At 39.7% G+C, this 27,829-nt stretch overlaps 1 protein-coding gene across 2 annotated transcripts in view; it reads left to right on the top strand.

Annotated features, from left to right (window-relative positions):
- The window catches only part of COL4A6 (collagen type IV alpha 6 chain), a 123,341-nt gene that overhangs the window by 30,349 nt on the left and 65,163 nt on the right, over window positions 1-27,829 (top strand). For both annotated transcript variants that reach the window (XR_011699018.1, XM_071569132.1), the window contains exon 3: window positions 12,605-12,688. Coding sequence is in view for 1 of the 2 variants with exons in the window: in XM_071569132.1 (XP_071425233.1) it covers window positions 12,605-12,688 (84 nt within the window). In the remaining variant the exon portion in view is untranslated. The remainder of the gene's footprint in view (window positions 1-12,604; window positions 12,689-27,829) is intronic.

Genomic DNA, 27,829 nt, shown 5'->3' with positions numbered 1-27,829 from the left:
CACATAGGAGATTTTTTTTGTTCTTCCATTAGACTTTTTACTTACATTTGTCATGCTATGATGATGCTTGTGGCCAAAAAAAAAAAAAAAAAAGAAAAAGAAAAAAGAAAAAACTGCTTAAGTTGGCAAAGCCCTTGAAAGAAGTTGTTTGGAATAGTGTGGGTGTTTTCTTCTCAGGAGGGACATCTGTGCTTAGCTAGTGTGTTGCTCAACTAGACAGTAAATTTTAGCACTAATCTTCATGAATTGTTGGGTTTGCTGGTCTGAGTGATTATGTTCAAAGTTGGGTATTAAATTACTAAGAATATGCTAGAAGGATGATTTCTACACTGCATGCACATAAATTTTCAGTCTCATTAGTGGGTGCTGTATGTGTAGTGTAGATCATCCACTATCACACTCTGCCTGACAGCTAAGAAATAAATGAACTCAAACAGAGAACAATTTAGGACACTTGGAAAACTTAAGAGGAGTTTTTTTGTGGTGTGGTTTCTGTAAGGTAATACACTGTGTCAGGGTTCATTCTGAGCAGTAACTCATTGAGGTTTTTTTTTTTTGTTTGTTTAATAGAGCTAATTTTGAATATGGTGGCAGCTGTTTCTTAAATGAAAAGCTTTACCTTCTGAGGCCTCCATGTCTGGGCAATTCTAACTGCACCATAATGCAGTCAATCCTGAGGGACTACTTGAGGGGGAGGATTTATAGAAGCATGTCATAAGATGTTGATTTCAGTGAAATTTTGTGATTTTTATCTTCACTGTATTGTTTTTTTCTGTTTAGGCAACATCTGTCCTTTATTATCGCTGGTGGGTTTCGGGAAAGGTAATGCCTTACACAGGATAAATGTGTTCTTACAGGACAACTTTATTTTACAAACTAACTTTTAAAAACATACTTGCTTGGGCTTCCAGAATTAAATCATTGCTTAGCCTTGCCCATGCTTTATGTTACTTGGTTTTACTTCCAGAGCTGCATTTTGTCATCCCCCAAACGAGAAGTGCAGGCAGTGTGGTTTTAGTTAGATGGTACTATATCCAGTAGGTATATGGGATTTAGGGGGTTAAACTTTTTAACAAGTCACCATTTCAAACAGTTGCTTACAAGGGCACATGCCTATTGATAAAGATCTATGCCTTTGGCAAAAGAGAGTTCTAAAGATTATATTAAGTAGGCATCTCTGTACTGAATTGCATCAGACTTCACAATCCAATTTTATGGATAACTTTAGACTTTCCGATGACAGATTTTCCTTTGTGTGGTTTAGTAAAGATTGAAAAAAATTTCTTCAAATTTCATGTCAGGTTCTGTGACAAACCAGACATGCAAAAGTTGATGTTGCATTTGCTCTCTCTATGCCTTTTCTTGTCTGTAAGATGGTCTGAAGACAAAAGCCTTGTTTTCCACCCTCCATATATAAAATCATACATGAAACGTGAAGTCTAAAAAATGTGTTACATGCATAGTGATAAAAAGAGAAAATTAAAAGGTGAAATTAATGTTTGCATTGTTTTCAACTTGTGATAATGATGTCTCCGAAGACATATTTTCATATTTTTTTAGCTGTTGCTAAGTATAGGTTCTGTTTGTCTCAGTTTTTCCTTCCCTTATCCAGTACTGGCTAACCATGGCATTTGGTTCTGTGTTTTCTAATTTATCATTCTAAAGTTAATAGTCTGCTTTGTAGCCTAGAAACACACTAAAAAAATAGGATATTTGTAAATAAAAGGATACATTTATTCTGCCAGTTCTACGTTTTGTCCTTTTTTGGTTTCCCAGTAGAAACGTTTGTGGCACACTTTGTCTCAGATCTAATCAGTACCTATTCCTCAGCAAACATACTCTCCTCTTGTCAAAATACTGCATCAAACTATACCTCCTCTGATCTGTTTAATCTAGATAAATGTTATAAAGGCTTTTTGTCTTTCTCTGTTCCAGACAGGTAAGATTATCCCTAATGGAGATTGTACATTTTGTCTTGGCAGAAGTTTGCAACATCCCCAGTTGATGAATAGACATCCGCCCAGCCTAGAAGTGTTACTTGAAATTAAATAGGCCCAACAGTAAATTAAATATATGGCTACACAATGGAACTACTTACGTTTCCTTTGACATTTTATAGTTGTTTACCTCCATTTATATTTTCTCCCTACCTCACTTCTCCACTACATTGTCACTAGGGAGGGAAGTATCATGATGTCCATGCTCCTCTCCAACATGTGGGACACAGCCTTTTTGGTTTCTCAAGTTGCTGTCTAATTTACATCTGGCCTGCCCATGTAGTGATGTACTCACTGGGCAGACTGGAGAAGAATCCTTGAGCAAATCAGTTCTGCCCTGCAGGAAAGGGCCTGACTGGCTGAATTACTATGAAGGGCTATTTTACCATGAAAGGACAGGTTGCCTGAAATGAGAAGGGCAGTCCAGGAAATCAGTCTGAACCAACAGCTGTAATACCAAATATAACATCCTGCTGAGGAGCACATTATGTGCTATATGTAAGTGTGGTGGAAGTGGAATTATTCTGTAGTAATAAAATTGGAGGTTGATTTCACATCTTGGATTCATTAGATAAACCACACCCGTCAGAGTCCTGAGTGATCATCTTAAATTGTGGACTGTGGTGCTATGTTTATCCAACCAGGCTCAAAGATCCCATCTGGGAACCTTTTCCTGGGGCTACGCCATTGCTGCTTTACGGAGCAGAAAGAAGTGCAAAAACCCCACACTTTCATTTAGAGGTTCCTTTGTGAATTTGTCTTGGTCCCTTTGAATTTCTAGGGCCTGGAATGAGGTCCCCCAGAGCTGTTGGATGCAAGTAAAGCTAGACTGGGGTACCTGAGAGAGGTACAGGAGCTGTGTCTCTTAAAGCAACCCAGAAATGTTCAGCTGGGTTACAGGGAGCAAGTAGTTTGGCTCTTTTTTTCCATAGGTTGGACATAATTTGGGAAGGGTTTTATTTCGGTTATCTCAAAGTCTTGAGTTACCAGCCTTATACCCTCCAACTCCATGTTACTCCTCTCTGCCTGTTCCAGAGCTGTTCTGTCTCTTCTTGCACCCCTTCATCCTTGCCATTTGTACCTGCATTTGGGTGTGTTACTTGATTTTACTCACTTCCAACTGATGTGCAGTTGTTTGGGTTTGAAAAAGGTACTTTCACTGGGAATGGGGCTCCAGTAAAACTTGAAAGACCACAAAGAATCTGTTGGTGTAGATGGATGCTGGGAACTAATTATTTTTCTGTAGAAACCCTGCCTCATCTCTGGCTGCTTTTCTGTCTTCGGTAGCTGCACAGCCCAGGCCTGCAGGCTCTGGGGTTCACATGCTGATGAACCCCAAGCTCCCAGCACTTGCTGCAGACTATGAAAGGTGTGCCCAGGATCCTTTCTCCAGTGTCAAAGACATCCATTTTGTTTATCATGCAAAGACTAATTTTCTCAGGTTTTCTTTTTTCCTGACCTTTGTTACAAATGGAATGAAAAAAATGTATGAAATGTAGTATTTCCAGTAGATAAAGCCTGTGCCCTCCCTGTCTCCTCCCAGAGATGGTTAGTTTGAAAAATGCTTCACAGGACCACCACTATGTTTGTAGAGGACTTGGAGATAAATGTGCTTGTAGATAACCTGTGTTTAGAAAGATGTGGTTATTGCCATCAGTATGATAGGAAGACTCATCAAAGTCACTTCACTGTGTACAGCTCTGGATAGAAAAGGGAATTACTTGAAGAAATCTGTGTTTAGTTATGTAAGCCTGCCTGTTTGGTGATATAATACCTCAAGTGCATACTCCTGGTTTTTTAATATAATTTATTTTTATGATTTTCCACCTGTTGCTTACTCTTTGTAATTCTAATATTTTGTAGTGTTGGAAAATCCTTAATTGCCAACTGATTTATCCTGTGTTAGGGACTAAATTGGAAGCTTTTGGACTTCAAAGGCCATTTAGACTGCATTTGCTGCTTCGATGGGCCTTTTATGCAACTTTTCTTTTGCAGAGTTGTAGGACTACAGGCAAACAACACGTCTGATTTTACTCTTTTATTGCTTCTATAATTTTAATTTGTTTGCCTTGTTGAAGGTGCATGCAGATGTATATACAATTTTAAAAATGTACTGTATGCATAATTAATTATTTTTCATTTTAACATGAAGGAACTGATTTGTCACTGACATTTACACTGGCACAAGACATCTGTAAATGATACTGCTGTCCTGATGGTATTTTACATTTCTCATAAAAGATAAATGACCAATCAAGAGTGCAGAGTAGTTAGCAGCCAAGAGTAGAGAGTTGTATGTTCCTGGGAGAAAGACATGTTGTGACTTGGTAAGTCCACTCCCTGAAAATAGAAATAGCACACTAGAAATAGCATAGAGGATAGAGGAACAGCTCCAAAGATGTTTGCTTCAAAAACCCCCCATTTTTTCCTTAATTATGTTTACTACTGTGATGCCCAAAGGTTAGTTACCGACAAGGACCCATTGTGCAGGGCCCAAAACATGCATAGTAGCAGACACCTTTTTCCCCTAAAGGAGAGCAATTTCTCAATGATTCTACTCTTTGAAGTATCTTGTGGGTGGAGCACAAAGTGCTTCCCTGGTTTCTTTTGTGATTTTATGAAGGAAGAACACACCATGTGCGTGCGTGGTACTTTCCATAGTTGGTGTAGTAAATTTTTACTGTGGACCTTAATGATCGTGACACAGTGGGACACCTCACTGAGCTATTTGCAGAGCCTTCAGTCTATTCTTGCCTCAATGACAAAGCCTCCAGGGAAATCGGTGAGGACACATCCAGGTACAAGCCACTGTATCTGCAGGATCACAAAATACAAGGTGAATAGAGGTTTAAATGTCTAAATGAGGAAAGAAAGCAAACTGGGGAAGCTATAGAGGCAGAAGTTAGTTAGCTGTGTTGGTACTGTAACAGGCAGTCTTCTGACAGCTCCAGGAGATGATTGCATAAGTTTTTATTTAGGTAGACTATAATTATGTAGGCTTTCAGCTGCTTGGGCATTTTGGTCCTTCTGTAACTTGTGATGTAGATCATTTATTGAAAAAAACAGGATGAAAGGTTAAGTGAGAGAAAATGAGTTGCTGAGTTGTTTATCTGTCCCATACCAAAAAGAAAGAGTGGTCTTGAAGTAGATATTGTAAGTAAACTGGAAAAGCTGGGTAAACTTTGAGCCTGTGGGCCATAATACTTTGGTAACTTTTGGTGCTCATGAGAGTAGTTCTTCATTGGTTCCACCCTGTTTGCAGCTGATGGGTGCCATCTATTTGGGCAATTTAATCTGGGGTAGGTATGTTAATAACCTGAACAGACAAATACAGTAGTTCAGGACACAGGCAGAGCTAACAGTTAATGTGTAAAATGGAGATGCCCAGACCATCTGTGCATAATTTCCCTTATTAATGACAGGCTCTCAGCAGCAATAATTTCTTGCTACAGAAACATTTTTAAAAGTAAACCAAGTTCTTAATCACTCATTTTCATTTTCAAAACTGTACTCCTCAGGTAGTTAAGCCTGGGACATCAGAGTTTCTTTATGAGTGACCTGAAAACGTGACAAGGAATTGTAAGGCATTGAGTGAGATTAGTTAGCACAGATTTGGAATCTCCACTGCACTTATTAACAGGAGTGCTTGCATTCCTTCCCCAAAATATGGATTTTGTATAACAAGAATTTATTTGTCAGAATAATGTGGTGGTTGAAGTAGTCCTAGGGATTTTATCATGTACCACCTTATGGGAAGGGATGCAGGAATTTTCCTGTGTATGCATTCTGGAAATATTAGTGGCATAAAAATGGCTATGGTTAATCAGGATAATTTCTGTCACTTTGCTGTGGAGAAAAGTAGCTGTCTGGGTATTCTCAGTGTCTGTGGAAATGTGCATGCTTGGGCATTCAATGCTGAGGGCAACCTTTTCCTAGTCTTGACAAGGAAGGAGTCTGGAATATTCCATAGAGCTTATTTTGTCCTATGGGCTAATCAAGAGAAATGCGTGCCATAATATTGCAGATATGTGAGCTGTATGTGCACAAAGTTGGAACAAAGCAGAACTGTGGGGATTTGGGTTATTTCTTTTGCCACTTGTAGACTTAGTTTGTTTAGGAAACAATTTAATGGAAGAAACTGACATGCAAGGAATTGAAACCGCCTGTATTCTTTGAATAGGATTGGTGATGGCTTCAGGAAAGGGTGACTACACAAGTCATACTTCTTTGACAGTGCCTTGAAGGATGCAAACAGAATAGCAAAGGAAAGGGAGCCTGACTGAAATCAGGGCAAGTGTTTATGCAAATGCAGTGAGAGTTAACTGGCTGTAGGTCCCACTTTGCAGCTTCCTTCTCTGCTTTAGACGGTGTTTAATGCTGTGTCAGCTGAGCCTGCAGACCAAAATGTCGATGTGAAGAACTACCTCAAAAGCCACTTTGTTAAGAGGCTCTGCTCATGTTCCTAGCTGTGCATTTCCTTGTGCTCATCCTGCTCTTCACTGTCTCCCGAGGAGACAGATCAAGCATCCTCACACCAGCTGCATCCCACACATAAGGCTACATTGACCCCTAGTGTAACTCCATCAGAGAAAGCCTTACTGAAGATCTTTTTTTTTCCCCTCTGACTCAAATCCAAAAGCTACAGAGAGAGATTAGTAGTTACCTCTGGCATGGAGGGTCAGATGCAGCTCCCTCCTTTGCATCTTAATCCATCAGCATTTTGCCACCAGTATCACTAAACGCATGGCCAGATTCTACTAGTGTGTTCCTTGGCTTTTACTGTTTGTCAGCAAAGAAGACTTTTTTAACAGATGTGTTTGGGGAATGATGCATTTGAAAATAAAATGCAAATAATAAATTGCTGACATATTTTCAGAGTTGGTGGTCTGTGTTGTGTACAGATTTGGAGGATGAATCACAGTGGACACATTCCAGTTTACCTTCTGAGATGTGTTTTGATGATAAGGACTATGAGCATTCCTTTAACTTTTGGTGAAGGTCTTTCTGTAGTACTTTTGTTTAAACTGTTTCCATGATGAAGGAGCTGAGGCCAGTCATTTCCACTGGACTATAGAAAGAATAAGGTGATATTCAGGACGAGAGAAGGGCCTGACGTCTGGCTTTACATGTGGTTTATGAGTTAGTATTTAAACTACAGTTTCTTACTGTGGAAGATGTGTTTTATAAACTCTAATGCTGTTAGAGTCAATGAAAAATGCTTTTTCAGACTTTTCATGATTTTACACCAGATTTTAATGTAGCAAGTCATAGGAGAAATTTGCATGTGTAGAAAGTGGACACCTTGAGGGCAGTTTCTGTCTATTTTTATTTCATGAGGTCAGTTTGGTTTTGTTGAGATTTCGGGGGATTTTCTGCTTTGCCTTCCTGACACTTTTGCTGCCAATGGCTGGAACGGGACTGGATGGGCAGGTGATGCTTTGGCATGAACTGCCTTAGCAACAAAGGAAAAGTGGCAGTCACTGAATCCTGTCTCATACCGTGTCTGGCTGATGTGTCTTATCAATATGCATTGAAAGGGATTACCTGTTCAACAAAATTTTTCACTCTCTTGCCTTTATAACTGGAAGGATATTGCCCTGTGCCTAAAAACTTAAATGCGCCTGCAAATATTTATAGAAGCTTAAACACAGTTGGTTTTGTGCCAGCATTGTCCTTTCCTCTGCTAAGTTAGTGTAGGACAACCCAGAGCTCTGTCCCTGACAGTCACACAGTGCTGGTTCACATATTCTTGCCACAGGATCTTCCTGTTGTACCTTCTCAGTTACTCACAGCCATGTAAGTGGTGCTGAGCAGCAGTGGGCTATTGAGGACATTGTTTAAATAAAGCTTGTTCAGTCTTCTGGCATTTGTCTTTTTGTTGAATGTATGGATGGCCTTAATATCACCATCCAAGTCTTCACTGATGACTTCAACTCCTCAGAACCACAAAGGCTAAAACGAGTAAGGTTAATACAGTGGCGTTCCATAGCCCATGAAGGGAACAGTGATATTGTTTCACTAACTTTTTTGCTGTGAAATTTCACAGGGGGTCTGATTGTCTAGTACTGTGAATATAATTTCCTTATTAGACATCAGCAGACAACAGGATCCTGAACTAAATAAAAATTGTTTGTTTGAAGATTTGAGAAGTTTTCTTTAAGTAGCTTTTGATTATGAAATTTCTTGTTATGATTCTGTTCTGTGCTGGAGCAGTCCTTAACTTGAGAAGTTACCGCAAACAAGACTTGGGGGAAAAAAATTCATCCCTATCATATCTCTCTATGCAAGTCTGATATTCTTTCGTTTTCTGTTTTATCATCATCAAATTTTTTTGTCATCACCTTTTTTGCTTTTATCACAGGCATGTTCTTTTATTTTTTCTTTAATGTACTTTATGTACTCCAGTTTTACATGCTGGCATTGCTTAGAATTCAGTGCTCCAGGCTGGGCACAGAGTGGCTAGAGAGCAGCCAGGCGGAAAGGGACCTGGGGGTACTCATTGACAGGAAGCTCAACATGAGCCAACAGTGTGCCCAGGTGGATCCTGGCCTGGATCAAAACTAGCATGGCCAGCAGGCCCAGGGCAGTGACCCTTCCCCTGGACTCTGCACTGGAGAGGCCACACCTTGAGTGTTGTGTTCAGTTCTGGGCCCCTCAGTTCAGGAAAGACATTGAGGGGCTGGAGTGGGGCCAGAGAAGAGCGTCAAGGTTGGAGAAGGGACTGGAGAACAAGTGCTGTGGGGAGAGGCTGAGGGAGCTGGGGGTGTTTAGCCTGGAGAAGAGGAGGCTCAGAGGTGACCTCATCACTGTCTAGAACTACCTGAAGGGAAGTTCTGGCCAGGTGGGGGTTGGTCTCTTCTCCCAGGCACTCAGCAATAGGACAAGGGGGCACGATGGGCTCAAGCTCTGCCAGGGGAAATTGAAGTTGGAGAGCAGAAAAAAATTCTTTTCAGAGAGAGTAATCAGGCATTGGAATGGGCTGCCCAGAGAGGGGGTGGATTCCCCATCCCTGGAGGTTTTTCAACTGAGATTGGCCGTGGCACTGAGTGCCATGATCTGGTAAAGGGACTGCCTGTTCTGCAGGTACAGTTGCCTTTGGATTTGCAGGCAAGTCCTTCCAGATCGTGTACATTTATTCTGTGATCTTGTGTGTTGCTCTAGAGGAGCTGGAATGAATGTGACTCTGGGACACCTCTTATGGCATCACACCTGTCAGGTTTCTTTACTCTCTTTGTCTCCATTTCAGAACAAGCTGAAGTCAATGGAAAGATTTGAATGCCACTCCATCTGCATGAATCAACTGTGCATAAAGGCTTGATAGAGGTACACCAGAAACAGAAGAGAAAAATTGTCCTTACATTGGCTCTTGGTTTTCAATGTCCTTTAAAAATAGTTCCTCACTCCTAATAATTCTTCTTAAATAATATGGTTTGCTTCTACATTGAAATCATGCTAGTGATTGTTATGTAAGCCCAAAATAAGTCAGTTAAAATAAAGATGTGTGTTACTCAATTTATGTCTATTTTAATCTCAGAGTATGTATTTTTGTAACAGTGTTGCTATTTAATATTTGTGTTTTCTATTTTCAAAATCTTGGTCTTTCAAAATCATCAATGAAATGAAAATGGTTTAATTAATTTCTTTTATTATGGTGGTGCTTACCACTATAACTAGTACTCTTACTTCTTTAATTCTTACTGCTTCTCACGAGCATATTCATCGACTTACCTCAGAGCAGTTGGAAAAAAATCTCTTCCCTGAATGCATACACAGAACAAGTCTGACAGGCTCATGCTTACATGTTCAGGTTACAATCTATAAATGTTTGAATGACTTTGTATTCATGTATTTGAATGGAAAAATGAATTAAACCTTTTCAGAAGAGAACACTGTTATCTAGAATCTTATATGCAGCCTTTAGAGTTGTATTGACAAATATTATGCACATGGCTGTTTGCTATTTAAGTAGTTCTGGAGTGTCTGATGTCAGCTACTTCCCCTAAATAAAATACTGAGGACATGTAACACCTGGTTTGGAGCCAACTTGGCTTTGCTTTGCTTCCTCTCCAAATGCCTTCTTCATTCACAAGTGAGCAAAATGACTCCTCATGCTGTGAAAAAGGAACCCACAAACACAATTTTACTCAAAACAGGGACATATTTTCAGTTTTTCATAAAGCTCAGTGAGAGTTCCATCTAGCTTCCAACAAATTCAAAGGAAAGATTTCTTTGGATTTCGCAGGGGATTTGACTGTGGAATTGTTATTTTTGGAGTGCAGAGCTGTGGGAGCAGCATGAGCTGGGGATGGAAGGAGTAATGGCTTTTTGTCCAGTCCTCTGCCCCTGGGAAGGACCTGCCTGCCACCAGAGGAGGAGGATTTCTGGCAAGTTGAACTTCAGTGCCCTGAGACAGCAACTGTTGCAAGACAGTGACCTTGGAAGAATCCAGACCTGTGATGGAAGGAAACTTCTTTGCCATTGCCCGCTGGTAGGAGGCAGCAGAATGGACAGAACCATGGTCCCCAAGGGCTCATGCTGGAGCAAGGATTGAAATCTTGGAAGAATTTAAGGTTGAATAAGGGTCTGAGAAGTCATAATCTGTCTTTCTGGAGACACAAAGCTATCTATGTAGAGTTTAGGGTTAAGTGTCAGAAATGGAGATGTACATTGGGAAGCAATGGGGCCAGATTTCCACTGGGAAATGTACATCTAATCATGGCAAAATTTGCACTTCACTCTTAGAACGGGTTCATAAAATCTGAGTAATGCTTATAATCAAAAATGCCCTCTCAGCAGTGTGTCTTAAGACAGGGACAGTTTTATGTACTGAGCCCTTGCTGTTGCATGTTGCAGACTCAGGTTCATGGTGATCATTCCTTATCTGAGCAGACAGTTTGGAGATGCTCTTACAATATATTATATAATCTCTGCATACAGTTTTTCTCGTCCTCTTTCCTGCTGGGCAGTTTATTTTTTGTTTGTTTGATTGGTTTGTTTGTTTTACCTTTACCGCATTCTTAATGTCCTGCTCCCCAGAGTCAGAATGTCTTCGTGTGTTTCCTGTTATGGTGCCTCTTTTGTGGTGATCCTTCTTTCTCTCTTCTGCTCAAGTGCTGTGTTAGATCCTACCATAAGATCTTAATGAGTAGTCCAAAAGCCCTGTATCTAATGGGGCCTCATCTCAATGAAACTGCCAAAAAGTCTGCAAAAGTAGTGTTTGCTTGGGTGTTTTGTACTTGATGTCTCTTAGAATTGCTTGGAGGATGTTATGACTATTTTGCAGTAAGACATAACGCTCCTTTCTGGATAGGGAAGTGGGGGAGGTTGGATTTAAGGCTTATTTTTAAATATCTAGTAATTCTAAAAGCAAAGATGTCTAATTTAGCAAAATGTTGTAAACATCAATGTGTATAAAGGGTTTTTTATTTACCTTTAGCAGAAAACTGCTCAAGTGATGTCAGACTAGTGACCTTCTCTGAGAAGCCTGATTCAAAGAAGTTCAAAAGTTGAGAAACTTGCATGAATCACTTTTCATTTTTCACGTTCCTCACTGACAGATGTCAGGAAATTTTAAAGGCTTTAAAAATATTTCCTGTGAATGCTTATAGTAAGGAAGTGTTCATTTCCAGTCTCAACTTGTTTCAGCAGTTAGCTTGGTCACCTTGATATGAGGAGCAGAAATGTTTCTTCCTTTCAGAGTTCCACACCATAGAGTCTGTACCTGGGCATGTTGAACAGTGGAAGTTCCTTAGGGAGGAGTGTTTTTAGTGTGTGCCTAAATTACAGTGCTAAACTGGACTTTTTTCTAGGACTTAAAATGTTGTCATTAGCTTTGCAGGGCTTTTGTCAGCCCAGTATTTCAGACCTGTTGAGTGTGGGAGTGGGTCAAACTCTCTAAACTAAATTTATGTAGTTAACTTTCAAGTTCTGTCACAATCTCTATTATCTTGGAATTAAATTTTTGATGTAGATTTACATAAATGCTGTAATTATTCCTGAAATAACTAATGCTATTGTAGCAAATTCAGAATATATTTTCAGTTTAAATCCAAATTCATGGTGGTTTCCTACTGTCTTCCTTGCACAGCTGTTCTTAGTTAAAAAAGCCATCTTCTCATCCAGGATTTTTGTTCTTGTGGCTCAGGGTTGCAGCTCCTTGTTGTTAGGAATGTGCAAGGATCCCAAAGTAAAATGTGCCTTGGTAGCTCCTATTGCTGTAGAGATACCTGTGTATGCAGGATGGCTGAGGCACAAATTGCTGTTACTGGAAGCGATCCTAATAATGGACTGAGGATCTCCCACCTATTTTGGGGAGTTTTATAGCCCTATAAAGTACTCATCACCTTGCAGAATAGCACCAACTTGTGTAAATTCACTTGTCTTCAAACAATTTCTAAAAGAACCTTTCCTGTTTATTTGATGATTTTGGAAATGACCCAATTATGGAGAAGTTAAAATGTAATTACATTTTCACAACTTCTTCCCAGTGAATTTACACAACTAATGGAACATCAGTGAAACGTGCCAAACCCAAGTATTTTTATTAAAGATCTTCAGCTGACAGTTAGTTATAAAATTCAATTTTATTTTCCTTTTATTTTTAACAGGGTGGAAAGAAGTCCTACAGTGGGCCATGTGGGGGCCGTGACTGCAGCGCTGGATGCAAATGTTTTCCGGAGAAGGGCGCGCGGGTAAGTTTGTTTGCACTGATACAACTTGTCCTTGTGCCTCTTATCAATCTTCTTATAAATAAACAAGTTAATATGTGTAATTCTCAATCTAATGACCTCATGAAACGACAAATGATGAAGACCAGCTGCATTTCAAATGTCCCTGGCCAAGATTTCAAAAGCTGCTCCATAGGTTTACAAAGGGCTCACTTTGCAACGACTCTTCAATGGAATCTCACATCTTGGTGATCTGAGCCCTAGTTCAAAAGAAGTCAGATGGTTTTGGATTACAACTATTCAAATTAGGGAAATCAAAGCAGTGTGGGCTTCCAGTACAGATTTTGCCCAGGCCTTACTGCAATAGCTTCTGTTTGTAGAAGTGTTTTTGACTTGTGTATTTGTTTGTGAAGGATCAATAACTTGAAATAATCTAAGCAATTCCCTTTGAGTAAGTCGTTTGTGTAGCTAAATTCTCTCTCTCTGAAGTCTGCATTTGAAGCAACCAAATGTTTAAGTAAGTCTTCTGTAAAAATCTTTGCCTTTGATTGTAAAAAATACTGTAGGTTTTATCTTAACACAGCTGCTTCACTCTGATTATAATGTTAATTTTTGTCCAGGTACCACCTACTTAATATCTTATCTTAGCATGAAAATTAATCTTACAGATTTTGGTTATGGAGATGAAAGGAGGAAAGAGTTACATTTTAGATACTTGAAGAATTGAAAAGGCTTAAGAAGAGGGAAATAATACCAGTTGTCTTGCTTAATAAATCAGTTGTTCTTCCTGAAATCATACTGAAAACTCATCCTCTGAGGGAAACAAAAGAAATTAAGTCTTATTTAAACACTAGCAGTCCTGCTTTTTCCCCCCGTGTCTATTTCAGTGACACAATATGAGTATATTCAAGGCATTACTTTCTAGGACTGAACTTAAGAGAATGCTGCTATTTAAAAGTGACTGTCAGCATGGGCTTAAATGTTTTCCTAATTGCAAACAGAGTAGAGCATGAATCCTTAATTGATAACTGATGATATGTTTGCTCTGGAAGCATAAAAATTCTTTCAATTCATCCTGTGGCAGAGTGAAAACATGTCTAAACAGATAAGTGGAAGAACTGTGTAAGGAAGTTCTCCACATAACCTAGAATATGAGCCAAAGCCAATTGCTCAACACCCCTGTGATCAGGTACAGTAAGGGACAGTCCCAGTTTGGTTCTAGTTCACAATATGCTGTAAGTGCTTTGACCTTTAGATACCAATGAGCATCTTTCTTCTGTCTCTTTGCATTCCCGGGGTTCAACTTGATTGTTTGAACTGGCCACAACGCTGTTGACCTTGCAGTTTGAGCTCTTGGCATCTCTTTTGTTAAGATGTCACAAAGATTTTAAGCTGTTTTCATTGCTGACCTGAGAACTCATTTGGCTTTTAGCTTGTTTCTTACGTGACCTGTATTAGTGGGCATTTTCACTCCTTTAAACATGTGTTCCATCCTACTGAGACCTGTCCATGGAGTAAACTGTCTGCTAGAAGTGGTAATCTTTCCCTTTTACAACACTACTTCCATCAAGCTGTACTGAGCCCTGCTGACACCTTCTTGGACACCTGCAGGCAGCTACTGGAGGCCTGCCATGCCAGAGGATAAGGAGGTGACTGGCTGAACTGGGAAAGCGGATGGTGTGATTATGTATCCTACAGCACAGCTTGTTTCTTGCAGGACACTGTACAGCCTGAGGCTAATTCCTTGGCTTCCTGCCTGGCTTCTTCTCCATTGCTGCAAAGCCTTTAAGTTCAAAAAGGCAAATGGGAGACAGGACTTTGCTAATGCCCTGAATCCATATTCGGTTTAAAAAAAATGTTTCAGCTGTCAGTTTTGCACAATTAACCAGATCGGAACAAGGCTAAGCTTTCTTTTTAAAGAAAAGAAATAGCCAACATACACAAGAGAATGACAATAAGCTGACAGCTTAATGAAAATAATATTGGCAGTGTCCTTAAATGTCCTCCTTGAATGCACTTCTGATCAGATCAAGCTGTGATAAATTTGTTTCTGACCAGATACTTAAAAAATTTATTTAGCAATAAAAATGTCAAAACTTCTTGATTAGTGAAAGATATTTCTAGAAATGGGACACAGACGTGTAGCACCCACATGTCTCCATGTTCTTGTTTTTGCTATAGACTGTTAGTGCATGTTCAAGATATATTAAAAAACCACCTAAACTTACAAAGAAAGCCCAACCAAAAAACACCAAACCAGTATAATCTCCCTATCTTGAAGACTGAGCTTGTTAAAAGGCTCATCTCTATAAAGTGTCAGCAATTTGTGGAATAATTGAGATTTTTTTCTGAAGGAAAGGTGGTACAGTTCTTGTCTAGCAGCCACTTAGGGAGTTCTCCTAGTAGACTGCTAAGGCACAGCTCCTAAAAAAGAAAATTTCCTTTCTATTGGTTGTCCAAATACTTGCATTAAATTGGAAAGGCCTTATTGCTGTCTTACTCCCATTTTTAGGCTGTTCAGTGAAGCCTAATGTGATCCAATTTACTGTGAAGCTTGCACAAGAAGAAATCTGTTACAGAAGCATCCATCTTAGCCAGTGATTCAGAACTGGTCCTTGGGTCTAATAATAAGTTAGTAAAAAGCCTGTCTGTGTAATTCAGTGGTCAGACTCCTGGGCCATATTGCAGCCATCCTCCACTCTTTATCAGTTCTTGTCTTGTAAAGATTCCTGGATAACAGTGCAGTGATTTGTGCAGAAGTCCAGTTCTTAGTGGAGACCGAAAGTCCCAGACAGGACCTTTTCTGGAGATTTTCTCAGAGGTCCAACTAAAACGTCACACTGAGCATGTGACTCGTAGATGCACAAGAAGATACCTGGTTAAGCTTACATGTCATATCATAGTTTAAGAGTAAATGTAATAGCAGGTAAAGCCCAGAGAACTGATTTTAAATGTAGGAGTTTTGGATATGGTTTTTCAGCTCCCCTAAACTGCATTGTTAGAACTTACACTGAGTCTAGTCTGAAAGCCAATGTAATGCTGTGAAAGAAAATGCCAGGCAGCATCCCAGAGAATATGTGAGCCCCTGCTTACAGCAGAGTCTCTGGGTGAATGTGTGGGACTTCTAAATCTCTGTTTTTCTGGCCCGCTGAGACTCCAGCTATCCCACCAGTACAATAAGGCAATATTTAAAAGAATTCTGCTGTGACAGTACCCAAATGTACCTTGGTGCATGCAGTCTTTTTGGGACGGGAGACAGTCTGAACACACATTTACTGAACCCACTTTTGCATACAAGCCTGACATAGTCATCTTTAAGAACAACAACTGTCAGGTAGAAAAAGTGCTTTATGATAAACTATGAAGCACAAGAGGCAAGGTAAAAAAACCCCAACTGCATTAAATTATAAGTTAAGTGAAGAGGTGAATGTAAATTCTGATACTAATTTCTATCTAGTGCAAGGCTGAATTTCTAATGTGTTTGGTTCCAGTGCAGGTGAGTGATCTGCATCTAGAACATTTTGGGGACTGTCAGAGGAATTTGTTGTGTTTAAAAGAGTGTTTTTCAGTCCACTTCCTCACTGTTTGTACATGGTTTATGAGCAGGGATACTGGCTTTTGAAAATTTCCTGCTGTATTGGTGACTACCTTGCTAAGAAATGCACAGTGGAGAGGTCAGCAGAGACCAGGAGGCATTTTCCATACTCGCAGAGTATCAAGAAGCACTAAATAGTAGGCAGCCTGCACCATTTCATTTTGCAGCTCATTTTGCATTTGTTTATAATAATGTTGGCTTTTTTGTTTTTATATGCTGTCAGCTACTTTCAAACACTCACAAAGATAAACTAGCAGACACAGTCCTTGTTGCATGTATGCCTTCTCCTGGTCACTTATCTTGGAATTTATAACAATATTAGAGTTTGTTTTAAACTTTGCTCAACATGTGTTGGAGCTAATCTTTCATTTTTTCATTATCCCCCACCAAAAGACAAAGGTAAGGGGAAAAAATGTAGAAACTTTTTCCAAGGCTTCAAAAATTACTCAGGGATAGCTGTGTCCCAGGCAGCTTTTACAGTTTAGAAGTGCTGTAAGTTGGTAAAATTTGATGCTACTAATTATATTTCTTTTTTTTTCCTTTTCCTTAATAAATAATAGAGTCAAATAATGTATATATTTTTATGCATCATGTGTTCTTTAAAGTCTATTCAAATATTATGATATAACGAATTAGAAAACTATTTAATGGCATTATAGGACCTCTTATAGGACCTCTCAGAAAAATCCAGCCAGAGACTGTTTCTAGCAAATGGTGTGGTTGGGAGTGTGTCTGTAGAACCAGTCAGTTGGTTCTGAAGACATGGTGGACACTTTACACTGAATCAAGTCTGGTCCAATGAAGTGAAGGACCACTGGGATGCATCAGATATTCCAGGGCGCCCATCCCCTGACTTGGTCCCACTCAAATGAAATCCTATTTGTGCACTCCAAGACTACACTGCCAAATGCAGCAAAGCATTGGGAGTAGGAGGGATTGAGTGAGAGATTTTGCTCAAAAATGCAGTTGCTCTCTGAATTAAAGATTAGTGTACCCAGAAGTACATGAGATTCCCCAGTTTTTTTCTGAAGTTAAGAGGATGATAATGAATGTAGTGTAATTTATCTCTGGACAGTCAAAGAGTTTTTGATAGCATTTCTGCAGATCAAACAAGCTAGAAAATATAGACAGATCCCCATCATCCATTCACTGAGCGGTGTAACTTGAGGTCAGAACTTCAGATGATTAATCTAATTGTTATGTAGCATAAACTAATGTCTCATTGGCAAGACATCTTAGGTAAACTTTTGTCTTGAACTACTCCCTTCAAGTTAATACTGGGTGTACAGAGTGTCTCTCTTGTGATAATTAGTTGAAGATTGGTCGACGTTTCTTTGCTATGAAATATGTAATAATTGTAACTTGTATTTTTTAATAAGACTTGCTGAAATCTGCTTTAGCTTGTTAGTCACTCTGTTTGGAATAGTTAGGGATTTCCTGGTGAAATACCATTTCTTTGGAAGTGTCAACTCAACAGAATTTTTTTTGCAGAAGCATTTTACACAAACGCATTTGATGGAGACAAAATTCTGTTGAGTGGTTCATTCCAACTTCTCTGTTTCTATGTGGCTTTCTACTACCTGGCTTGACAAGCACTGTAGAACATAGTGGTGCCATTTCAATATCCATGGCTTGCAGGATGACCAGGTAAAATTGAACCAGACTGTGAGATATTGCCATTTCCTTCAAACTGACAATGCCAAGATATGAGCAGTGCTAAATGCACTAACCATGGATAATCAGCCTGGTACAGGTAATAATGGATCATTATCTAGTTATTTTTGTAAAGATGGAATATATGTAAATTATATCTAACTCTTGTTCAAATTCCCTTCTGGTTAAATAAATAAAATGCCATCATTTGGTTTAGGAAGAGGATTATCTATAACATTGAAAAATGTTGACCATCTGTTCGCTGTCATTGAGAAGTTCTGGCAATATTTTGAAAGAGAATGAGGTAATAGTTAAGTCAAACAACTTACGTGCCAGCTGCTTTTTTTAACAACTGCCAAGTTTTTTTTTTTTTTGTTTTTTTTTTTTGTTTTTTTGTTTTTTTTTTTAAGTAATAGAACTAACTTTGCCAAATGTAGCATTAAACAATTATTGTACATATCCTCCTGACCCAACCTAAATACGTTGAGCTTAGGTCTCTAATGAGAACCACACCATATCCTAATTAAAACAGCATAAATAAACCCAATCTCGTTGCATTTGAAAGGATTCCTTATGCAGTGGGTATCAAGACCAAACCTGTTCGTATGTACAGTCTTCCATCATCTCTCTTTGAGGACTTCTCAAGGGGACCTGTCTTATCTTATGGACATTGTAAATTCAGTAATGGTGAACAACTGTATTTGAGGAGGGTAACTAAGGAGTCTCTGGTAGCAAATCTGCTTTCCATGATTTGTTTTGCAGTTTGGTCTGAAAGGACACATTCACTAAATGAGGCTAAATATACTCTAGGAAACATATTCCGTTAAGAAGATTGCCACAGCTTTCAAAACTAACCAGAATCCATGGCATTTCTGTGTCACCAGGGTGGCTGAGGTGCCTCTGTGACCTGAAACTGTTTCTAAGTCTCCCTGCAAGGGCAGCATATTTTGTAGTTGCGGTGGGGACCTGTGTTTACTTTTGAAATCAACCAGAACTTGGTTCCTCAAACTGAGCTCCATAGAGCACTTCCAGATGGCTTGCAAAAGCCCAGCAAAGAAATATCTGTCACCATTCAAACAACTGTGTTTCATGTGAGCTGTAGCCCAGGATTTTAAAGTCTTTACAGTATTTTGGAAGCAAATGGAGCATTTAAAAAGCTCCTTGTTGCACATCCTACAATGCTGTTAGTTGTCTTGGGAGGAAGTTACATAGTCTCACTATCCTAAGTGAATGTCTCCTGTTTCACCTTTCTAGCCTGCAAAAAAGTTTCTGGTTTTCTCAAACTAAGCTTCTCAGAGGTGAGGTGTTAGTGGTATGGATTTAAGCTGAGATGAGTACTGGAAGTCGTGTGGTCAGCTGGTGCAGTCAGGTTGCTCTGCCTTGTACTGTGATAAATCCTCATCTGAACACAGAGCACTCTGTGATTCTCTGTGTGATAAATCCTCATCTGAAAGCAGACCACTCCGTGATTCTCTGTTCTTCTGTGAGCTGAGGGTGCAGGTGTGTTCCCCTGGGAATAGGTACAGCATAATATGGTGTTTGTACAAGCTGGCATGGCTACCACTGGTAACCTGCATGAGAAATGTACTGCTCCCTGGAAGCCAGTGCCATCACTCCCTCTGATTTCCTTTTCTGTGTGTAGACAGATGGGAAGACAGAACCAGACAGGCCTTGTCTCTCCCTCTTTGGCCCTCACCACAACTGAATTTCTGTTCTAACTTTGTATCTGTGGCACTTTCTTCAAGACCAAAAGTGACAAGTTGTGCTACAGATTTGATCCATACGGACAAAACAAAGAGTTCAATGAGAGTTTCCCGATACTGACCCCCCACCTCCAGCCTTCTAAATTCTGGAGAGTAAAACCATGTATCCAGATTCTTTCTTTGTAAAAATTATTGTGTCCTTCCTGGCCATAGAATGGAGGTTTTAATGAGTCTGTGGTGTTTTACTTGCCACATAACTCCTTAGAGCAGGACTAACATCGACCCTTCAGGTTCTCTTGTTTATGCCTTTATACAGAATTTTGTGTGATTATTCTTGCAATGATGTCTCAGTTGAAGAGAGATGTTTAATACCCTCTTACTTCTGAGAAACAGCACAAGGATTTGCTCTCCAAGCAGTTGACAGATAAGAATGGGTACCTTATATCCTGCCTTGAAATTACCCAATTTGTATTTTCTTCCAGCCCATTGTATATAATTTCTGTATGCCATTTGCCACCTAGACAGTGTCTCAGTAGCCTTTTTCTCCAGATTAAGTTCTCTTAAATACCTCGTTTTCTTCATGCCATTCTCCTTTCACTCCATTCCAAAACTTGTCCATCTTCTAGGTAAGTATGATTGTTTCAGAATATTCCTGGTACTAATTATTTTTTTAATCTTCTTAAAATGAGAAGAGGTGCCCTTGGCAGAAACAAAAGTCCTTTCTAAAGAGTTCCCGTTGGCAGTAAGTGAAAGGTGTGACAGAGATTTCCAGTGTGATCTCCTGAGTAAGTCAGCCTTGGAAACAGAAGGATCACAGACCCCGTCTCTGAGCAAGGTCCAGTTTGAGGTGATTTGGCTGACAGTCAGGTTGGTCAACTCATGAGCCGGGAAAACAGCCGACAGCAGGGATTACTACAAAGCAAACTTAATTAGGCAACAGATAGGCAGGAAGTGCGCCAGTCATGGAGCCTGCAGCCAGATAGAGCTCACAATGAAGACAGTTAACCACGCAAAACTCTGTTTGCAGTGGTAAAAGAGGCTGTAGTGCAAAGTAGTTGGAAGTAAAGCTGAATGCACAGGTCTCTGGGGCTAACTGTCAGTCCCTGCTCTCTGGGAAATATGTGCAGTATTTTTGGTGTGAATCACAGCTTTTCCTGACAGGACATCAGAGATTTCAGGAGACAGAACAGGCTATTACTTGTTCATCAGTGATGGGCAAGGAGAATGTGGAGAAGCTGTCTCCTTGTGAACAAGGAATGTGTGTGTTTGCTTGTGCCCAGGAAAGTGGCAGGGCTGACTTTCTAAACACTTGATGGTGAGGAAAATGAAAGAAAGGAAGAAAGGGAAAGCTGGAGCTATTTTGCCGAATATAGGAGCATCCAAATAACAGAACTTAGTGGGAATAAGAGAAGAAATAATAGCATGCAGGATACAGAGGGAGCAGCGGGCAGGAATGGTGCATTCTGAGCTCATGTGCAGGTATGACAGTGCAGCAAGGCTGAAGGGGAAATGGCAGTTTCTAAAAGATCCTGTATGAAAGACTCCAAGGTACAAACAAAGAGGGATGTCAGTAAAACAAGAGAAATAAGAGTACCAACCTTTCCCTTGACCTAATTCTGCAAAAATAGGAGGGATATTCAGGTGTTTGCCAGTCTCTTCGTTTTAAGCTGTGGATTAGAGACATTTTAACTGTTGCTCTCTAATAAGTCATAAATCCATTGACAGAACAAGCATAACTATCCAATGTTAAGCTGATTTGATGAGTGACATATTAAATACTCTTTGATGTTCTGTGGAATTGCCAACATAGAAAATTTAGACTTGGAGGGAAGATGTGGATGGTAACAAGAGAGAGATATCTGAGTTGTACCAAGTATTTCATCCAATTACTGGTTTTGGAAAAAGGAACATTTGAGTAGTCTGAAAAGTAACATATACAAATGTCTTTATTCATAATGGGTGATTTTTGAAAGGGTTTTTTCAGTCTTTTTTTTAAAGCAGCAGAGTGTTACTAAAACTGTCAAAGTAAGTGAACAATTTCTGAATTTAATTCATCATAAATGCAGTACAAATGACACACAACTTTGGAAGGCCTATTAAAAAGAAATACCTGGTTGTCTCTTAAAGCTTGATGTATTTTTTAAATGATCAAACAAAACTGTCTAATAAAATGACTCAACATGTGCTGAATTCTCAGTGTACAATAAGGAAGAATTTTTTAGTACCTAGTGTTTAGCACTGAGGGTGATGCAATTCTGCACTAAATTTGTTTTTTTGAAGTTCTGTAAAGCTGCTGTCTTTTAAGACAGATCTCTCAGTTTTGTGTTCACATCCATAATATTCTGCTGGAACAGTATAGCAGAACTTGTTCTGCTGTTTAGCTGAGCTGTGTTCTGTTCACCTGCCCCTGAAGCTGGGATATGTTTTAGCACAGTGGCAAATCCACTTCAGCACCAAATTTGTTCTGCTCCCATCTCTGTTGCCAGACAGCACCATCTGCCTGCTTGTCTGTCTGGCTATTTCTAGTTCCTATCAGCTTCTAAAAACAGAATAAAAATTTCAAAATGTGGGAAAAAATAAGAAATGCATCAGCCAGGGTATTCTTGTCATAGCTACATTTGCTGCAACTGTTACACTTAGGGACTGCATTTTGTTGTAAAAACCACTGTAAGCTCTAGGAATGCACATGCAGAGCCCTTGCTCTGGGAGGCAAAGACACTGTATATAACAGATTTTCAGACTTTACCTCTGTCTTAGACACAGGGAACAAAGGTCATAGAACCAAAGAAGAGTTGTGGCTCTGGGCATCCTGTCCCTCAAGAGTTGCAAGATACATAAACAATCCTGTTCAATGAAGTGGCACATTTTTGTTTATAATTAATTTATTCTTTGTAACTTGTACTAAACTGCAGTGATGGCTCTTTTGGATGAATGAACAGTGACAGCACTCTCACCAGTGCAGAAGTTATAGCTTGTATACTTCGACAGATACTTCCTGGGACAGGTACAACATGCTGGTTCTCAATGGTTTGGAGCAGTGCAGTGATGCTTTCCCTCAGCCCTCCCTGTGGATCACAGGACATGCTCATCAGCAGTCCCACTGTGTAGTGGAGTTCCCCAAATGTACTGAGAACTGCTTACCCTGGCGTCATGAACCACAGTTTGTGAACAGCTGGAATGTAAATCAGGATATTTTTATATGAGAAATATAGATAGTGGGTATTTTCTAGGGAATTTTTAGGCAGGTTTTATTTCTTCTTTGTGAAGCTTCATTTCTCGTTATACTTACTATTTTGTGTGTTCTGAATACCTACGTGAGGTTGTGGCGTTTCTTTTATTGTGATGACTGAGGGTCCTGCTGAGCTGAGGGAAGTCCTGCAGTGCAGGGCACTTACAAACTCGTACTGTATGTACGAGGCAGTTGGTGCTCCAAAGTATTTCTCTCTCTGAGAATTACTTTAGTTATACGTTTCCTCAAGTTTTAGTTAAGAATTCTGTTGCTTATTCAACTGTATTTTCAGAAAAGCAGATGACTTCATAGAAAATATTTTGAAATAAAACTCTAAAAAGTTAGCACTCTGTACTCCTTAATAAGAGACCTCTAAAAATAGTTAATCAGTTCTTCTGAAATATGTTTTCTCTCCAAACTTGGAGACATTTGAAAGAGAAGATAGCAGAAGAGGTTGTCTTGTCTCTTTTTAATTACGGCATATCTTCCTAACAGTACAGAATGTTTTTGGCAGATGTCAACCTTTGGAAGATCCTTAGCAGTGGAAATATAGCCCAGCTTGTCTCACAGCAAATTCAAAATAAAGAAATAAAGTCTGCATGCAAAATCAAGGCAGCAGGTGGTCATTCCCAGTATAACTCCAGCTGCACTTGAGCTGTAAATCCAAAAGCATTACAAAACCAGCAATGGGACACCCAGTGGTTTCTTGCAGCTTGGATCAGTGTTCCTGGGACATTAAAGGAAATTTTCCTGAGATTTAATGTTTTCTCTTGAAACAATAAATGACATAACTGTTATCTCTAGACTTTTTCCAGAGCAGTGAAGTAATTAAACTTCACTTGTTTTTCTAACATCAGGACTGAAACCTGAACTAATCTAGTCTAACCATTCCCTTCTCGTTTATCAGCTGGAATGTGCATTAACTCCTGAGAGCATTTGGTAAATAGTAGTTCTGCTTACAGGGGCTGTATTTGACGCACTGGGGAAGAAAAAATAGTCGGGATTTCCTTCACAGAGTTAATGTAGTTGTTGTATTCTGCATTATTTTTTCTTGGAGAAGGATATGGCAGATGTACCACATTTAGGTGCCTCTAGATTGATTTCCTTTGCTAAGACAGGACCTGCTGTAAGCAATGCCTAGACTCTGGAATGCTTATGTTGTGTTGTGCACCGGTAGTGTCAGCTCTTCAGTCTATACTGAAGAGGAAAGCTGGTTCCACTGGCATTATTGATGGGTTTCCCAACACATGTAAGGAAGCCAGGATTTTAATTTTTAAACCTTTAAGGCAAATTGCTTTCAGCCTTCTAAGACTGACTGCTCAAACCACCACTTAACGTGAATTTTATGTGAAATTTGTGTAGGTCTAGCAGTTTTGAGGGAAATACCTCCTCACATATTTTAGTTCACACTTGTTTAAAGAAGCTTTGGGAATGATCCATATAGTGTTGGCAGGATGTTATAGCTGAAGGAAGTGCATTTCTGTAAACCTGATCTCCTTTGCAAAATGAAGACTTTAGTTTGCCACTGATGCTCAGTTGTAACCACGCTGGATGGATGTGGCATTTCAGAACAGTGTCCATCGTGCCTCGCTGAGTTCCAGTGCAGGGAGGAGGCTCTGTGAGCTGGGAACCAGAAACCCCCACAAATTCCTCATGCTGAGTTTTTGATCAGTTCAATTACTTTAAAGAGGTAAAGATTTTCCCTTCAGCACATAGACAAACATGAATGGCATGGAGAAAGAAGGAACATTGGGATTTTTCCTTTTTTATGTGTCACAGTGAGGTTTGCCCTGGAGAAAAACCCAAGCTTTGTGTCCCTCAGAGTGATGAAGCTCAAATGATCCTTCCATTTTGTGTAATAGTCTTCTTTAAAACCTCCAGATCTGTGATCTTTTCCAGACCTCCTCTTTGAGCAGCACAATTCTGCAATGTTCCCAGGCTGTCACTTGCTGTGTCTCATCAGAAATGTTTAAAAGTGGTTTTGTTGCCCTTTTAAGATGCGTTTGAGGTTTTTATTCTTATTTCATAAAATGTCTTAATGACTTCTGAGTGACTGTGGTGCTTCTTGTACTCATTTTAATGGTGTTTAAAAACCTGCAAAGGAAAAAGCAGTTCACAGAGTGTCTTTAATTCTTTTCTTTTCTTCCATCTTACACTTTTTCAGTAAATACATCTCTTGGCACAAGGGAAATTGAAGTGGGAGTGTGTTTCATTTAAAAAAATAACATCCTTGTTAAATAATCCTGCACTTAATTAAATTTCCTCTGTTTTAACTGCACATAGAATCAAATAACTGTGACAAACAAAAATAAAGAATCTCGAGGAATAGTGACTTACCTCTCTGATAAGGACCGTATGGCATATACGTAATTACTTTTTTTAACTTATGCTTTACTAACAAGCTCAGCATTGAGTTTGCATTTCCTCTTTCTTCTTTGGGCTTACTTATGAGTAAAACCTAACAGATTAAACATATTTGACTTGAAGTCTAAAACCTTTGTTTAAATAATTTTTTTTGTTATATCTTGAAAAGCACATGGTACAACTGGCTGCTGCCTGGCAATTATAATAGCACCAACAAGTATCATAGTTCTCTATTTGATAATTGTGAAGAGACCAAAAAGAAAGCAGTGACCAGTTCTCACATTGCTAATAGTACAGCTGTGGTTATTATGCTGGCAGCCAGCTATGTTAATACAGGGGTTTCAGTGCTTCAGACTATGGCCATAAAAGTCTTAGATGACCTGGCAAAATGACCTTGGAAAAGTAGTCTCATGTTTCTTTGGCTGTTTCCATTTCCATGGATTGCTGGTCTCAGCTGTTTGTCCTAGGGCTGTCTGGATTATCTTCAGGAGTGTAGGTCGGAGACTTCCTAAGGCAGGAGTGTGTGACTTGCACAGCTGTGGGAAGGTTCAGCAATACAGGTAGCTCCCAACTCCCATCGCTTCTCATTTCCTGTTGTTTAGAGAGGGGCAACTGCTGCTGCTTCCCACACTAGTTATGCCCTGGCACTGCAAGGGCTGTTGAGTATTATGGCTCAGACTGGGCAGGTGGACCTGGCCCCTTCCAAGCTGTGTGGGAGCGAGTTGGTGTTTTCATTTGACGTGTACCCAAACCTGTCTGACACCCACAGCTGTGCAGACACCTGCAGCTGCCTGCCTGGGTGCCAGCAAAGCACAGGCTTCAACTGAGCCAGGTCTACAGTCAAAATGCAATGTTGAACTATCTTACAAGTTTGCTACTTAAAATAGCAGAGCACATGGAGGGAGTTCAGCTCAGAGAAGAGCCTGGCCCTATTTGAAGGTGGAAATTCTGTTAGTAAAAATGGAACTGCAGTTCCTGGTAAGTCTATAATTTCTGGGTTTGGCCTGATGTTAGAAATCAAGTGGAATCATGGGCACACACAGTGAAAAGCTGGCTTTTTTTGAATGGCAGATGATTGTATTATTAAATGTGAGTTGATACACTTCAATAAATGATTTCTCATATACTTATTTTACGTGTGGAATTGTTGGTCTGAGGATAGATGTAAAGTAAACTGTGAACAGAAGAGTTATGAGACTTTCATGCTGCCATGACATTTTTAGCTGCTTTTCTATTCCCTCAACAGACCAGTAATAGAAATACCCCCTGTAAAGAAGCTGGCTCTCTTCAGTCTTTGATTAATTAAGGAGCATTGTGGCCAATGTGATTTTAATATATTACTGCCTTTGGCATATGAAAACTTGTATGCAAAAAAGCTCTGACACAATAACTGTCTTTTCATCCTCTCTCATCACAAAGCCACAGGAAGATGCTCTGATTTTACTGAAGATGAATAGAATTAATACAAAAGATGTGAGAGGAAATGTAACACCACTCACCTTTTGAAGCCTTTTTCTAAAGGAGAGTAACATAGAAATTTTTTGTTCTTTCTGGATGAAATAGTACATTTTTGATACCTCAAAGTTTTTGACTGCTCTTGGTCCCATCTGAATTGTTTTTAGCAAATACTTGCAGACTGAGATTGTTCACAATGCTCTAAGAAAGGTTCTGAAATTGAATAGAATAGAGTTACTTGTTGCAAAGAGTAATTGGATTTGGATCTCTTAATATCACTGATTTTTCTGCTGACCTGCTGTGAGAGTCGTAGCCATTTCATTTCTTCTGACAGAAGAGTGACCAAGGAGGGCCTGTTGTACCAGTCATCTTCAGGGAGTGGGGAGAATTTATCACTCCTTGCATTCTGATGGGATGATCTCCAAGCTGAATATGCCTGCCAATTCAGTGTATGCTTCTGCTGTCACTCTCCCTGTTACCATGGAGCCTTTTGATTTCCTTCCCTGATAGCAACGAGGTCAATATACTCCATGGTCACCCCTTGTGCAGGAGAGGAGCTGGTTCAGCCTGATAGTGTTAAGTCCACCCCAGTGGCTGGACACGAGACTGCACAGGCGAAGCTTTCCAGCACTTCTGATACTGCATTATCTTGCCCTCTGACTCAGGGACAGAAATGAGAGATGAGAGTCTTTAGGGATGTGAGTTCTCAGCATTGTAAAGAATAAGAGGCAGTGTGAGGGAGCCATTGCAGCTTACAGAAAAATACAAAGAGCGTGAGATTTAAATACTAAACAAGGGAGAAGGAAGGTAAAGGAACCCACATAAACACTAAATGAAGGCGGAGGAAGCTAAAACAACCTGCTTTTTGTGCTGTTGCTTGTATCACTGTCAGCATTAGTTGTCATTGTCAGACTCAAATTCAGGAATAGCATTGACAGCCTCACTGAAGACACAAACATAAACAAAAGCTGGAGGCAATCAGAACATTGCAGGATCTTTTCTTCAGCCATCTAGTGAACATGTTTGAAGTAATTTCATATTAAGAAATCTGACTTGCAGGTCCATGATTGAAGTGGCTAAGACAGTCCTTCAGCAAGCAGAGTATTATGGGTGTGGCAGCATCTGTTTTGGGTGGGACACCTAAAGCACAACAGCATCTTCTCTTG

This window comes from Pithys albifrons, chromosome 14 (genome assembly GCF_047495875.1).
Source record: "Pithys albifrons albifrons isolate INPA30051 chromosome 14, PitAlb_v1, whole genome shotgun sequence".
Taxonomy (NCBI): Eukaryota; Metazoa; Chordata; class Aves; order Passeriformes; family Thamnophilidae; genus Pithys; species Pithys albifrons.
The sequence above is the reverse complement of the archived record's forward strand: the minus strand, read 5'-3'. Positions and strand labels throughout refer to the sequence as shown.